Genomic DNA, 16,569 nt, shown 5'->3' on the forward strand with positions numbered 1-16,569 from the left:
CTGGAATTTCTTGCCGTACACATGGCAATGACAGCAGTACATGTGACAGACATTACTTAGAGAAGGGGTCAGGAACCTTTTAGGCTGAGAGAGCCATAAACACCATATATTTTAAAATGTGTGAGCCATACAGTATGTTTCAAACTGGAACAGTAGGGCTCACATCCCTGTTGCCATGGTGATGTGTATACAGTTGATCCGCCGGGGAGCGGAAGTGTCAGACACGTCTTCAGCTTTTCTTGAGTATCAGCAATTTCCCCGAGAGCCAGACAGGAGAAATACCGACTAACAGCTTAAATAATTAGCTAGCTGACATGGGGGTTGATTCACTTTGCAGGACGAGATCCCCGCATTTTGGCCCAATAGGCTGCCTGTCAAGTGACAGGCAGCCTATTGGGCCAATCGAAGTGTGGGGATCTCGTCCTACAAAGTCACTGGACCTGACAGCGCCCAGAGTGGGGCAATTGGAGCAGCCGTTAGTTTTTGGGGTAGTGCGAGTAAGTTAGTAGTGCATGTTACAGCAGTAGTGTGCCTACTTTGAAAAATATTCTTGCGCTGTCACTAAGCTGCGCTGCTTGATCAGTGAAGCTTAGTGAATAAACCCGTACTGATTTGTCTGTGAGCCAGATACAGCCATCAAAAGAGCCACATCTGGCTCCCGAGCCATAGGTTCCCTACCCCTGACTTAGAACATTACATTAGTACAATCTACTATAGACGTAGGAAGCATGCAAACAGGGGGACTGATGGCTAGGGGGTGGGCCAAGATCAAAAAGTTTTGTGAATAGTTGTCCAGGGACTAAGGTGACCTGCCTAGCAGAAGCGGTTGGAGTTCAGTAGGACAGGCGGGGGGAAGCAGGTGTTCCTGTGCCTTGTTGTCCTTGAAAGGATGGCTCTAAAATGGCATCCCGGAGTGAGGCGCTTGATGAAACGACTGCCTGGGTGGGAGTGGTCTTGAGAAATCCTGGAGGCCTTCTTCCTCATTGTAGCAGTGTGGAGGAAGTCTAGAGATGGCAGGGGTGAATCTATAATCCTCTATGCAGCGCTAATTAATCTATTAAGCTTATACTACATGAGAATAAAGTAAGCAACCTTAACCTCCTTGGCGGTAATCCCGAGCTAGGGTGGGGGTGGAAAACCGCAGCTCAGATCGGTAATCCTGACCTCTGCTCGGGGTAGCCACCAGAGGCTGTATGCAGAGCAATGCGCGCAGCGGGCGTTTCAACATACCTCCCAGGGGATCCCGACGTCGGCCACCATTCTTCTTCCTCTCCTCCGAGGTTCTGCTTCCCCCTGGTGAGATCGCCGGCTGTCATCATGACTACAGTTGGCAATCTCACTATAGGGTTGCAGTGCCACCCGGAGGATGGAGGGAAAACTGCAGCGCTGGAGCCAGGATGGTGAGTGATTGCTGGAACTGCTGCAGATCTCCCTAGCAGCATGATTTTTTTCCAGGTTTTAGGGTCTGAAAGGGTGCAAAAAAATTGCACCGCATTTAGACCCTAAAATCCCGAAAGAATCATAACGTCACGGGGGTTAAACGCTGTATAATCCACTAATGCTAGCAATAGATTGGATGTATAGAGCTAAAATGAACAGACTCCATTTTTCTCAACAAAAACTGTAATAATCCTTTATAAGCAAAAACCTTAAAATATTGTTCAGTGAAAGTTTGTTTATAACTCTGATGTGCTTTACAGAAACGTCCATTCCCGCTCAGCCGGACGGCAGACCATAGCGTTCCTCAAAGAACAAGGTGAGATCCGTAACGACAACACATAGTTTGATGCTGCGCTCCTCTCTCTCAGTATCTTTCACCGCACTTCCCTTCGTCTCGTCTTCGTCTTATCCTCGTAAAAAGCATAGACTTGTTCATAGTGCATGCAACACACAGAGTTATCTGACATCTTCTGCAGCACTTTACTTTTACATAATGGACGTAGCTCCTACCGGTACGTCCATGATGCATAAATGGCAGTCTTTTTGGATGTAGGAACTACGTCCAAAAGGCTAAAGAGAAGTTTCCAGAAAAGGAAGTTCTAAATAGCTACTACTTCCAATACAAGTGAATGATTGGTGCGGAGTACTACCTTAATCAGAGGGAAAATCTACAAGTGACTTATTCAGGATCAAGAATGCAATTGTTTAGTATATTCATGTCTGAGAATTATTTGTAAAACTTAATCTACAGAATAATCTATCAAGTTTGACGTTGCGGAAAAAAATAAACCTACCAAGAGTCATATACAAGGTTGCTCACATCCTACAACATAAGTTTCAAAAGACTTTCAAATCCGTGGTAAGGATGCTGGTCAATTCAAGAGAAAGAAGGACTCCACAATACTGTGATGTTGATGTTAACGCAGGTGATTCATTGAGAACATATTTGAAAACAGCTACTGCAACTAGCTATCTCGTGATCTGAATTCCATTTCAGTGTAAAAATTACTTCACTTTCTGGAATCCTGGTGGCGAACTACACACACTTTGTACTACTACTACTACTACATACCATTTGCAAAAAAACCTTGTGTTGTAAGAAAGGTGTAATTAACTGTATTAATACATAATCTGGACCTACTTGGGGCTTCCTCCAGCCCCCCCATAGCCCGCGAGGTCCCCTGGCATCCTGTGGATCCCTTCCGTGGTACCGCTGGTGGCTCTAGTAATCCAGCGGCTTTGGCTGAAGTTGCGCATGCTACCCAGCGCAGCGCATGCCAGTCGTCATAAGGACTAAACCACGCATGCGCAGGGCGCTTAGGGTGAACGGCATGATGACGCATCAGGTGCACGCACATTCCATGCATGTGGGACTTCAGCCAAAGTCGCCGGATTACCAGAGCGGCCAGCAGGACCGCGGGAGGGACCCAGAGGATGCCATGGGGGCCTCGAGGACTACAGAGGGCTGGAGGAAGCCCCAGGTAAGTCTAGATTTTCAATTTTTGCCTCTGCTCAGGGTCCCTTTTAAAGAGGAATAATAAGCTTGGCAAAATATACATATACATTTTTTATGTGAAGAAAATATGACATTTACAGATTTTACTGTGGGCATTACCATGGAGGACTGTGTCCAGCACATTCATCATACAGAAACTATCTTCACTGGCTCTAATACTGTGACTGGAATCTGTTCAGAATGATAGAAATCAGAGCTATAGCATCAAATAGTGTGTAAATAACTCCTCAGCTGCTCCTGTGTCTCTGTCTGCCTTATGCAGTTCTAAAGTAAACAGCGTTTGCAGCCAGGAAGAGCTCATTCTGAATAAGGGTGTAAGCATACAAATACAAGTCCTTCTTTTCAGATCCGTTCTCTGTAGCTGAAAAATACCTCAGCTGTTCTCATATGATCTGTGATAAAGCAGTGTGTGTGGGCAGGGCAGAAACAAACAGTAATCATTACTCTGTGAATAGTGATAGGGAAGTGGCACCTATCTACATGGTACAGCCCTGGCCTCGACGCCGACTTTGTTCCAAAAAGCTGATATACAAGGTATTCCTTTCACATAGGCTGTGATGAGAGACTTCTGAAAAGCTTTTTATTGTTACTGGCTAAAAGCTCTATAGGTATGTGGGGTTTACAGAATGACGGTTTCTTTGATAGTTTCTCTTACCATCAGTGAAAGCAGCTCTCAGTACAGGAGTATTTTTTTTTTTTTACTTTGGGAGTGTTACACTTCCACAGCTTATAATTCTTCTGTGCTTTATCCGATATAAACAATCTTAGTATTGTGTTTTTCAAGACAGATAGGGCTTTTTTTCTAATGTTATTCATTTAATCCTACACAGTACAAAAAAACCAAAACAATAAATGCAAAAAAATAATTATCAAATCAGATGCTCGATTAGCCACTAAGTCCAGTGGTCTATGGGCACCCTAAAGGTATCCATACACTGGTCGATTTGCCATCAGACTCGACGAACAGATAGATCCCTCTCTGATCGAATCTGATCAGAGAGGGATCGTATGGCTGCCTTTACTGCAAACAGATTGTGAATTGATTTCAGCCTTAAACCGTTCACAATCTGTGGTGGTGGTGGTGCTGCCACCGCTCCCCCCCCCCCTTCCCCCGCATACATTACCTGCTCCGCCGGCGTGACTCCCCTGGTCTCCGCTGTCTTCTTCTCCGCTCTGGTCTGGTCTCCGGGTCCGGCAGGCTTCACTTCCTCCTGTCTGGGGGAAGTTTAAACAGCAGAGCGCCCTCTACTGTTTAAACTTCCTGCCGGGACAGGAAGACATGAAGCCTGCTGGATCCGGAGCCCAGCGCGGAGACGGAGCAGCGGCGTCCGTGGGAGTCGCTAGCTCCCGACCCGCGGGCGATCGACGGTAATTTCCCGCACGGCGCGATCGACGGGACCGATCTATTTTGGGCCGAAATAGATGGAAATTTAGCGTTAACGTTAACGATTTGACAGCAGATTTGATCCCAGTGATCGAATCTGCTGTCAATCTGCGGGGCATCGGCCTAGTGTATGGCCAGCTTAACAGTTGAAGTTTAATAACGTAATAGGAAAATGCTAAAAGCAAAGTTTACATATTACTGTGAGACTGGTAGACTGATTACACAACACACAAGTATTTACATTTACTGATCACCTAATTCACTTATCGTGTTGTACCTTATCTCATCCTATCTCTCCTTTTCTTATCTTATTGTTATCACCTTTGACTATATACTATGCAATAAACATTAGATGGTATCTTGCTCCATATTTTTCACATGAAAGAATCCATATACTGAATGATCAGACTGACAGTGATTCTCTCATTCTCCATCCAGGTGTAGAGAAAGCTTTGCTGCACAACTTTGCTGGTCGCCCCTCGGCCGCCTTGGAGGGGGTGAAGGCCGGATACTTTTTCTCCTTTCCCCCCGCCGTTACCAGAACTGATCAGGTAAATATCTGGCGTGTTTCTCACCAAGAGCGCAAACTTTTCTGATCGACAGCACTTTCCATGATTTTGTAAATGGCCAGAGTTTCGCAATCTGTTGTAAAGTGACGCCAGTGGGTCACATGCCTAAGGGTTGGAGCCCACTAGCAGCTGTATTTGTACCCCAATTTTCGGCGATTCCCAGAGCAATTGCTATTTCCCCTAATTGCCTTGAATGCGATCACCCCGGGATTGCGTGGAAAATGCTGCAGGCAGCACTTTTGCAATCGCTCAGCGAATACAACGCCGCTGTGGAACTACTGTTGCAGCTTTTTCCGATTGTTACTTAGCCACATGGCTCTTCACCACACTCCTGCGGCCAGGAGCGTTCTGCGCCACTACGCCGGGACCCGACACTTACGTCAGAGCGAGCAGGAATGCCGGCCAGAGTGGAGGGGAGTGCTGATCGTTGTGGGAACGGCAGGGAGGTGAGAGGATCCTCTTCTTCCCCCCCCCTACTGCTGCAGCTCTAACGGTGATCACTACGATCCGCCGGCGATCGTAGTGATCACGTGATCAGGAGCCACTCACAATGGCTCCTGATCACGGGGGGAAGATGTCAGGTGTCATATATCAGCTTAATCTCCCCTCTCGGGTGAGCACGATCGCGTCGGGAGCATCAGGCTAGGACAGCCACGAGTGCGGCGTAGGATTTACGTACGGCGGTCCCCAAAGAGTTGAGTAACCTTTTAAGGTGGCCATACACTTATAGATGGCTACCATATTCGACCATCCAATCGATCCCTGTCAGAACTATTCTGGCCTGAGAGGGATCTATCACTGCCAAACACTAAGCATGGATTTTTCATAGATTTCAGCATAAATTGCCGCATCTCTGTTTCACTCTTGTAAGTTGTAATTATTAGTAGTCACAATTGGTTTTCGCTTCATTGTTTTTTCACCTGCAGAGGGCGAAGTTAATAAGACAGATCCCCATAGAGCACATCTGCCTGGAGACCGATTCCCCGGCCCTCGGACCACACAAACAGGTGAGAATGTGCAGCGACTGCTGATCTCCAGGTAACGGAGCTGTGACAGATGACACGGCTCATTACATGCGTACACAGAGGTCGCTAATGTCATACAACACATACATTAACAGGAGGGAGACCTCCGGCTCAGATAAGGGCAAGTTATACATTAAAGAGAACCGGTCAAGACTAGATTACATACGGATGGAAATAGTAATTGTTACCTTTCTTGAGCTGTTAAAACAGCTTCTGACCAATCAAGGCATGGACTCCACAATAGCTGAGAAGGTTGCTCTTGGTATTTGGCACTGAAGGTGGCCACTCCAGAATGATCAACCGTATGATTGGATCGGGTAACATTAACCTCCCTGGCGGTGCATTTCTGTCTGGAATTATGAGTCAAAAGCGGTACATTTATTTCAAGAATTTTAGGCCTTACATTTTTCAGTCATAACTCACCAAAATATGTCTGAATAAAAGCCTGGTAGACATGCTGCATATAAATAAAAGAATGGAACACAAATTTGTTGATTTAATTAAATTTATGAATAAACTTTCAAAATTGTGAAACTGTACAAATAACTCAGGCAGAGCACAATAAGGGAAAGAGGCGCCCTGATTTGAATAAAAGCTTTTAAAACCAGTTTAAAAACGAAAAAGAAAAATGAGGTATCTTACCTCAATGACGAAATCTCTGTAAACTTACAAAAGATTTTTATTTGAGCACAGGCAACGCGTTTCACGGGTCTGAGCCCGCTTCCTCAGGCCAATACAGTGCCAAATGGCTCCCTATGCTACATGATTTCTGTCATTTGGCACTGTATTGGCTCAGACCCATGAAACGCGTTGCCTGTGCTCAAATAAAAATCTTTTGTAAGTTTACAGAGATTTCGCCATTGAGGTAAGATACCTCATTTTTCTTTTTCGTTTTTAAACTGGTTTTAAAAGCATTTATTCAGATCAGGGCGCCTCTTTCCCTTATTGTGCATAGTTATACCCCCGTACATGTTTGTCCAAGGGGTGGTGACAGAACACCCATTGTTTTACCACGGTTAATGTTTTGTCCATCCTTTTTCATCTAAGAGAGCGACCGCAACCAGGTCCGTCCAGGACCACCCCAAGTGGAGTCGGGTTTATGGTCTCCACCTGCTTAAAGTGGTCGGTTGCCCCTTGCAACCCTCCTTTGTGAGTAGCCCTTTCAATCAATTGATTTCTCCACACACCTATTATTGACATACTGCACTATCGGGCTCCCTTTTTTGTCTCCTGTATTGTTTTCCATAGGGTGCCAAGACACCCATGGGCGTCCGCAGAAAAATTTCCAGGGGGGGGCAAAAAGTGGGGAGCGAAAAGCGGGGCGGCGCCGCAAATCTGGGTCGGTGTTGTGTGGCGCGTGTAGCGCGCCAAAAAATGGAGCTACGTCATACGCGCCGCGCCGGAAAATGGGTGTGGTCATGAACCAGAATGTGGGTGTGGTCGTGGGTGGAGACAAGTTTACATGAACTAAACAATGGTGGGACAGTCCCACCATTGTTTAGTTCACACTGGGACATTAGATTAGGACAGTGGTGGCGAACCTTTTGGAGGTCGAGTGTCCAAACTGCAAAGTCACTTTACTATCACAAAGTGCCAACAGCAATTTAAAGAGAACCAGAGATGAAGCACCCTCATGTATTTTATTACATTTATCAGTGGGAACATGACAGTAAACACTTACCCTGCTTTTAGTTTCATTGTTATCTGCTTAATTAGTCTATTAGCAACTGTGATAAGAATGCACCGACTATTCAGTCGAGGTTTGACCTGGAATCATTATAGCTGAGTCACTTTTCTGTGTAGTCTTTTCAAGCCCAAGCCTTCCCCTCTCCTGGCTTAGATTTCCTGCTTGCATACTGAGAGCTGTGATGACTGGAGGGGCTGCTGCTCCTGAGAGAGAAGCTCTGTGGCTGTAATATGATCCCTGTGTGCTCTGTCTGCATAGATACTGATAATAACGGCAGTTTCATTCCTATGAGAGACACTTCCTACAGGCAGATATCATACCAAAATGAAAGCACATAGATGAAAGGCTGCATTTAGCCTAGATAGCAGCATAGTCTCATATAGCCTAGACAGCACATCCAGAACAACTGATAACCCGGAAGGAGAAGGGATATGAGCCGGCGGCCATATTTGATTTTTCCTGGAGCAATAATGGATAAAAAAACACTAAAAAAGGCACACCAGAGCGGCAAAATTATCAGGTAGAGCATTTATTCTTTACAAGCTATCAACTGATATGTTTATTTTGTGTGAAACGTTCATCTCTGGTTCCCTTTAAACTAAATACAAACGTTTTAACTCATACATGAACATTATGGAAAATTAAGTTGAAAATAAACTGTGAAGATAAACAATTTCATCCATCGTACTCCTGAAAAAATTATTCATTTTTTTTAGAACCTCCCAGTTTCATTTTCTGTTTTAAAAAGCGGAAAAAGTAGGTTCAACGCTATTGTCTCATATGATGATGATTCAGCTTTTTCCATAGTCTCGCAGTTAGCAATCATGTGACCCCCAACAAGACAAATTCAGCAATCATGAGGCCCTCCCCCCCCATCAAGACAAATTCAGCAATCATGAGGCCCCCAACATGACCAACTCAGCAATCATGAGGCCCCCAACAAGACAAATTCAGCAATCATGAGGCCCCCAACAAGACAAATTCAGCAATCTTGAGGCCCCCAACAAATCATGAGGCCCCCAACAAGACAAAGTCAGTGACCATGAGGCCCGCAACAAGACAAATTCAGCAGTCATGAGGCACATAAATAGACAGCTTTTCACATAAATAGGCAGAATGCCCCCTTAATATGTAGACACCTCTCACCTGGCAGCAGTTCCCCAAAATACACTCAATCTGACAGCAGTGGTTCCCCAAAAATAGGTAGCCCCAGGTCTATAGGTGTCCCCAGAATAGGTGGCCAGCGGTATAGATGTCCCCAGAACTGGTAGCCAGGGGTAGAGATGTCCCCAGAACAGGTAGCCAGGGGTATATGTGCCCAGTATATGTAGTCAGGGGTATATGTGCCCAGTATATGTAGGCAGGGGTATATGTGCCCAGTATATGTAGGCAGGGGTATATGTGCCCAGTATATGTAGGCAGGGGTATATGTCCCAGTATATGTAGGCAGGGGTATATGTCCCAGTATATGTAGCCAGGGGGATATGTCCCAGTATATGTAGGCAGGGGGATATGTCCCAGCATATGTAGCCAGGGGGTATATGTCCCAGTATACAGTATGTAGCCAGGGGGATATGTCCCAGTATATGTAGGCAGGGGTATATGTCCCCAGAAAAAGTAGCCAGGGGGATATGTCCCAGTATATGTAGGCAGGGGGTATATGTCCCAGTATATGTAGGCAGGGGGTATATGTCCCAGTATATGTAGGCAGGGGGATATGTCCCAGTATATGTAGGCAGGGGTATATGTCCCAGTATATGTAGGCAGGGGTATATGTCCCAGTATATGTAGCCAGGGGGATATGTCCCAGTATATGAAGCCAGGGGGATATGTCCCAGTATATGTAGGCAGGGGTATATGTCCCCAGAAAAAGTAGGCAGGGGGATATGTCCCAGTATATGTAGGCAGGGGTATATGTCCCAGTATATGTAGGCAGGGGTATATGTCCCAGTATATGTAGGCAGGGGGTATATGTCCCAGTATATGTAGCCAGGGGGATATGTCCCAGTATATGTAGGCAGGGGGATATGTCCCAGTATATGTAGGCAGGGGTATATGTCCCAGTATATGTAGGCAGGGGTATATGTCCCAGTATATGTAGGCAGGGGTATATGTCCCAGTATATGTAGGCAGGGGTATATGTCCCAGTATATGTAGCCAGGGGGATATGTCCCAGTATATGTAGCCAGGGGGTATATGTCCCAGTATATGTAGCCAGGGGGTATATGTCCCAGTATATGTAGGCAGGGGGTATATGTCCCAGTTAATGTAGCCAGGGGGATATGTCCCAGTATATGTAGCCAGGGGGATATGTCCCAGTATATGTAGGCAGGGGTATATGTCCCAGTATATGTAGCCAGGGGGATATGTCCCAGTATATGTAGCCAGGGGGATATGTCCCAGTATATGTAGGCAGGGGGTATATGTCCCAGTATATGTAGCCAGGGGGATATGTCCCAGTATATGTAGCCAGGGGTATATGTCCCAGTATATGTAGGCAGGGGTATATGTCCCAGTATATGTAGGCAGGGGTATATGTCCCAGTATATGTAGCCAGGGGGATATGTCCCAGTATATGTAGCTAGGGGGATATGTCCCAGTATATGTAGCCAGGGGGATATGTCCCAGTATATGTAGCCAGGGGGATATGTCCCCAGAAAAGGTGGCCATGTGTGCCCCAGCAGGAGGAGAGCAGCGCAGAGAAGAGGGAGAGCTATGGGCACTCACCTTAGGGGGCTCTCCCTCCCTCTCTCGCTCTCCCCTCCGGAGTCCGGAATGAAGTGTGCAGCGGCTGGGCAGCGGGCAGAACTTACCTCCTCTCGTCGCACGCGCCGGGTGGATTAGCCGCTACTCTCTCTGGTCTGATCCAGACCAGAATGCGGCACCAGAACTTCCGGCGCAGGAGCGAGACGAGGTAAGTTCCGCCCGCTGCCCAGCCGCTGCACACTTCATTCCGGAGGGGACAGCGAGGGAGAGAGAGCCCCCTAAGGTGAGGGAAGGGGGGGGAGACGTCCGCCCTTCCCCACTGTGCCCATAGCTCTCTCTCTTCTCTTCCTCTCGGCGGGCAGCCAGGGGGGGGGGGCAGCGGGCGGCCAGGCTCGGGCAGATGCCCGGTTTTGCCATATGTGCGGACGCCCATGAAGACACCCCAACCACGATTGAAGTCAGGCAGAGAGTAGTCAAAATCCAGACAGACATCGGTAACTGTACTTGGATATACTGTCATCCTGTTCTCTCAAATGAGCTTATCTGCCATCTCTACTTTGGCAGTCAAGTGACACGGGAGAGATCAAATTTTGCAAATATAGAGAAATGAGGAGGAATTAGACACACTAATATATATACACATGTGTGTATGTATATACACTGTGTATGTACATATATATACTTGTGTTGCCGCTTTCCCCTGGTGTAAATAGCTGGACCGCGCTCATCTTACCTAAGTCAGTGCCTTCTGTGGGGATCGGAGACCTGTCTTCACTTCCGCACTTCAGCTCTAGTAATTGCTTCAGCTGTGTCATCAGCAGAAGCCTTCACTAGGGGGAGCCGCGTGTGTGAAGACAGGTCTCCGATCCCCGCAGAAGGCACTGGCTTAGGTAAGATGAGCGCGGTCCAGCTATTTACACCGGGGGAAAGCGTCGACACAATTGGGGGCACAAGCGGGCAGTTGCGGACCACACAGGGGGAACATGGACACAAGCTACGGGTGTTTGCGGACATACATGCGGCAGTTGTGGACCACCCAGGGGGAACATAGTCACAAGCGGCGGCGGGGGGGTTTGAGGACATTCACAGGGAGGTACACTGTAGGCAGAATGGGGACACCTAGGGACAGAAAGACACACACTAGGGACATAATGAAGACAGCAGGACACGTACTGGGGACATACAGGGAACACCTGGGGACAGCAAGACATACACTAGGGACAGCAGTGAACATTCTGGGGACAGCAGGACACACACTAATGACATACTGGGGACAGTAGTACACACACAGAAGGGGACACACTAGGGACATACTGGGGACAGCAGGGTATGTACCAGAGACACACTGGAGTCATACTGGGGACAGCAGAACACACATTAGGGACTTACTGGGGGCAGCAGGGGACATACTGGGGACAGCAGGACACACATTAGGGACATACTGGGGGCAGCAGGGAACATACTGGGGACAGCAGGACACACACGGACATACTGGGGACAGAAGGGGACACACTAGGGACAGATGGGGGACACAGGAGGACACCAATTGGGGGAGAACATCTACAAGACACTCCTGGAACATGGACGCACCAGGTTTAGTATATATATATTTTTCCTTGTTTTTTGCCCCCTAAACCTAGGTGCGTCTTATATTCCGGAGCGTCTTATACGGCAAAAAATACGGTAAGTCTGGTGACTGCGATGGCCACTCCAAAATGTTCCAGCCTTTAATCTGCAACCATGCTCTAGTGGACTTGGAGGTATGCTTGGGATCATTGTCCTGTTGAAAGGTCCAACGTCTCCCAAGCCTCAGGTTTGTGACGGACTGCATCACATTTTCATCCAATATCTCCTGGTACTGAAGAGAATTCATGGTACCTTGCACACGCTGAAGCTTCCCTGTACCTGCAGAAGCAAAACAGCCCCAAAGCATGATTGACCCCCCGCCATGCTTCACAGTAGGCAAGGTGTTCTTTTCTTCATAGGCCTTGTTCTTCCTCCTCCAAACATAGCATTGATCCATGGGCCCAAACAGTTCTAATTTTGTTTCATCAGTCCACAGAACACTATCCCAAAACTTTGTTGGTAGTGTTCTATGAACTGATGAAACAAAATGAGAACTGTTTGGGCCATGGATTTAATCATAAATGTTATGTTATATTTGTCTGACTTACAAGTGCCTCTTTGATTTAATTGTAAACAAGATGACTGAAATGGTCAAAATCAATGTCAAACTGGCCAAAACACTCAATTTCAGTGGGGGTTGAATAATTTTGAACACAACTGTGTGTGTGTGTGTGTGTGTATATATATATATATATATATATATATATATATATATATATATATATATATATATATATTCCCTAGCCCGACCTGAGCTCTGGCTTACCGCTCGCAGCTCATCTCTCCAAGCCCGAGCTCAGGTCAGGCTTACCGCCAGGGAGGTTAAAGAAAACATATTTATTCTTTTCCGGATCAAAGAGTTCACTTCCTGACTGACGTCATGAAGTGAAAAAATGCAATCGCTCTGCAAAAGCGCTTAGAATAGCGGTTAAGAAAATCGTCTAACACAGAGAAATGAAAATAAAAAAAAAAGCTTCAAAAACCAGCCAACGTGAACGGACACGGACGGAACGCAATGTGAACAAGGCCCAAATTCATACAGGATGCATTTCTCTATGCTTTCCTTCTGTCTGAGAGTTCAGGTCCACTTTAAATTAGCTTAAAGAGTACCTGAGACGCACACAAAAAGTTTTATACATGGGGCTGGAGGAAGCCCCAGGTATGTATAAAACTTTTTTTTTTTTTTTTTAGTACATCTCTGGTTTCTTTTAAAATATCATCAAATGGGGTCTTTTTTTCTCCTCTCCATTTCTTTCTGTCTTACTGCTGGTATCTCTCTCCTGATCTTGTTCTGTACTTCTTGCTCTGCTTTCCTGCTGGTCCTCATCTTGGCCGGGATCCTTAATAAACATTGACATGTGGCTGGTGATTGCTAAACATCAGCATTTCAGAGCCTTGCGGATAATAATGTATTAAGCTTGAGATAAAATGAGGCTACCACTTAACGTTTCTGGTTCTGCTTGAGTAACTTTATCATAGCTCCCAACTGTCCCTCTTTGGGAGCCCTGTCCCTCTGTCCCTCTTTCCTCCCTCATTTGTCCCTCTTTCAGGATTTTGTCCCTCTTTCTATGTAACTACATATATATTTCTCTACTAAAAAGTGTGTGTTTACTTGACTCTAAACTTTATTCCCATCCTTTAAATTGAGATATTACTAATTTTAAAATGTTAATATAGGAAAATGAACCAGGATAGAAAGGACCAGTGTGGTTTGAATTATAAAACAACATATTTTTCTTATGAAATCTTTATAGTATGCGTGACTAGGGGTGTGATGGGGCGTGATCATGGGTGTGGCAGGGGCGCGGCCCTCTTTCTCATCTCAAAAAGTTGGGAGGTATGCACTTTATGTTTAGAATTTTTTTCACTATCGTCTATTTTATCCACATTTTGTTTAATTTGGTGCTTGCTTTATTGGCATGACCAAGATTCATTACAGGTATTGCCAAAGCAAGCAAGGGGAAAAGGGGGACATGGAAGGGGATTGGGGTAGGGGGGACAATGGCTAAGCAGTCTGTGGACATTTTTTAGGTTTACAGTTCCGTTATGCTCCTCTCAGTCTGTGGCATGCTGTGGCATTGTGATTGTCACACTGTGGATTCCTCTTCTCCCAGCTTTCAATTGAATCAATGTAATTTTAACTTCTTGAGGCCCAGAGGTTTATACCCCCCTATTCACCAGGCCTTTTTTTTTTACAATTCTGCACTTCACAACTATTGCTCAGTCATACAACTTAGCACCCAAATTAATTTTACATCCTTTTCTCCATACAAATTTAGCTTTCTTTTGATGGTATTTGATTGCTGCTGCGATTTTTAGTTTTTTCTTTATTAATAAAAAAAGAAGTACATTTTAACATTTTTTTACTCCCTCCCACCTTCACCCCCCTAAATTAGCCCTACACTATGATACATACACTACACATATTATACATAGACATCAGCCTATTGGAGGGATTAGATTGTGAGCCCATTAGAGGGACAGTTAAGTGACAAGCCTATCCTCTGTGCAGCACTGTGTTAGATTTCAGCACTATATACCTGTATATACTCGAGTATAAGCCGACCTGAGTATAAGCCAACCCCCCAACTTTTACCTTACAATTTCAGAAGAAACGATTGACTCGAGTATTAGCCGAGGGTAGGAAATGGAGTGACCTTATGGGGCAGAACAGAGCATTATGTGGAGGAGTCAGCTGACTTGGGCCTGGTGCACACCTTAGGAGTTTTTCTGAGCGTTTTGAGTTTTTAAATCTGCTGCTCATGTTATCCTATGTGTCTGTGCACACTGGAGCAATGAGGTTTTGTAAAAAAAACAACATAGCATTACATTGGGAAGAGCTTTTGAAACCTCTGGCGTTTGGGCGCTAGAGGTTTCAAAAGCTCTTCCCAATGTAATGCTATGGGATTTTTTTTACAAAACCTCATTGCTCCAGTGTGCACAGACACATAGGATAACATGAGCAGCAGATTTAAAAACTCAAAACGCTCAGAAAAACTCCTCTGGTGTGCACCAAGCCTTGGAGGGGGTAGAAGGAACATATTCACATGGTACACTATCAGAGCTGATGAGGAGGCAACGGAAGTGTATGCCACTTCTGGACCAGGCTGCCCCCCTGGACTGCTGCTCTGAATGACGGGCTGTGTTTTGCCCTGGATTTGGCCCCTGACACAGTAATGAACGCGCATACTCTGAACCTCTGTCCCTGAAAGTCAGCGCAGTCACCAGCACCCTGAACTGTGTCACTCCGCAGACATGACACTTGCAGCAGACTGGAAGGGTTATGTCAGCTTGTTCAAGAGCACAGCGTGACAACCCCACCACCACCACCACAAAAACACAGCAACATGAAAATAGGAGCTGAATTATAGCATGATGGTGTATTTTCAAAAGACCTGTGTCAGTGCCATGTCCCTCCTCCTCTCCATGTGCTGAGAGCGGCTTTAGATTGCGCTAGCTGGAGGGCGAGCAGATCCCCGTCCACCAGAGCGGAATGTTGGGCATACCTCTTTGATTTTTTTCAGCCCCCTCCTGTCCACCAAAGCGTCCGAGCGTCTCCCGGTAAATGCACCGCGGTGTTACATTTGTTTCCCTGGTTCCCGATGTGCACTGATTCCTATGCAATTTCACAGGCTCTTTGCTATGACGCCAGCAGTGGCGCACGCTAGATGCCGTCATAGCAAAGAGCCTGTGTTGCAGAGGAATCGACGCGCACTGGGAACCAGGGAAACTAATGTAACACCGCGCTGCATTTACCGGGAGACGCTCGGACGCTTTGGTGGACGGGAGGGGGCTGAAAAAAAGCAAAGAGGTATGCCCAACATTCCGCTCTGGCGGACGGGGATTTGTTCGCCCTCCAGCCAGCGCAATCTAAAGCCGCTCTCAGCACATGGAGAGGAGGAGGGACACGGCACCGACACCGCTGATTTGAAAATGCACCATCACGCTATAATTCAGCTCCTATTTTCATGTTACGTAGATGCACTCTTAGGAGGTCGTGACTCGAGTATAAGCTGAAACCCCCACTTTTGGACCACTTTTTAGGTCTCAAAATCTCGGCTTATACTCAAGTATATACGGTAGATACATTTTTGTATGTAAATAAAGAACACAGTCTGCCAGCGTTAATCAGCTGATTGCTGTGTCCCACTGTGTTTACAAATGCAGGGCCGTTTTAAGGGGCCCCAAGGCCCTGGGGCGAACTTAAATGTGGGGCCCCCCGCCTGAGACATCATAACCCCCCCCCCCCCCCCCCGCTGTTACCCGATTGGTGCCCCTGCGAGTATGATTCCTGTAATTATCTATCTCAGCGGGCCGGCAGGAAGCGGCTGCACATTCCGAGCACTCTGCTCTGAGGCTGGCACGCTGTCTTCTTCCTTCTTTATGACCGGGCACGTAATGTGTAAACACGCGCTGAGTCATAGAGTGGGCGGGAGACAGTGTGCCAGCCTCAGAGTGTGCACGGTATGTGCAGCCTCTTCCTGCCCGCCCACCGAGATAGGTAATTACAGGAAGCATACTCGCAGGGACCCAGGGAGCAGCATTGACAGGGAGCAGAGGTCGGGCCCCGGGTTAATTGACCCCTTTGCTCGTGCCTAGTCATTTCCAATGTTTTT

The 16,569-nt window shown here is 46.5% G+C and overlaps 1 protein-coding gene across 1 annotated transcript in view; it reads left to right on the forward strand.

Annotated features, from left to right (window-relative positions):
- Window positions 1-16,569, forward strand: part of LOC137571003 (putative deoxyribonuclease tatdn3-A) — a 35,073-nt gene that overhangs the window by 11,173 nt on the left and 7,331 nt on the right. Inside the window, exons 7-9 of the mRNA XM_068279697.1 lie at window positions 1,701-1,756; window positions 4,779-4,891; window positions 5,836-5,916. Coding sequence (XP_068135798.1) covers window positions 1,701-1,756; window positions 4,779-4,891; window positions 5,836-5,916 — 250 coding nt within the window. The remainder of the gene's footprint in view (window positions 1-1,700; window positions 1,757-4,778; window positions 4,892-5,835; window positions 5,917-16,569) is intronic.

Source organism: Hyperolius riggenbachi, chromosome 4 (assembly GCF_040937935.1).
Source record: "Hyperolius riggenbachi isolate aHypRig1 chromosome 4, aHypRig1.pri, whole genome shotgun sequence".
Classification (NCBI taxonomy): Eukaryota; Metazoa; Chordata; class Amphibia; order Anura; family Hyperoliidae; genus Hyperolius; species Hyperolius riggenbachi.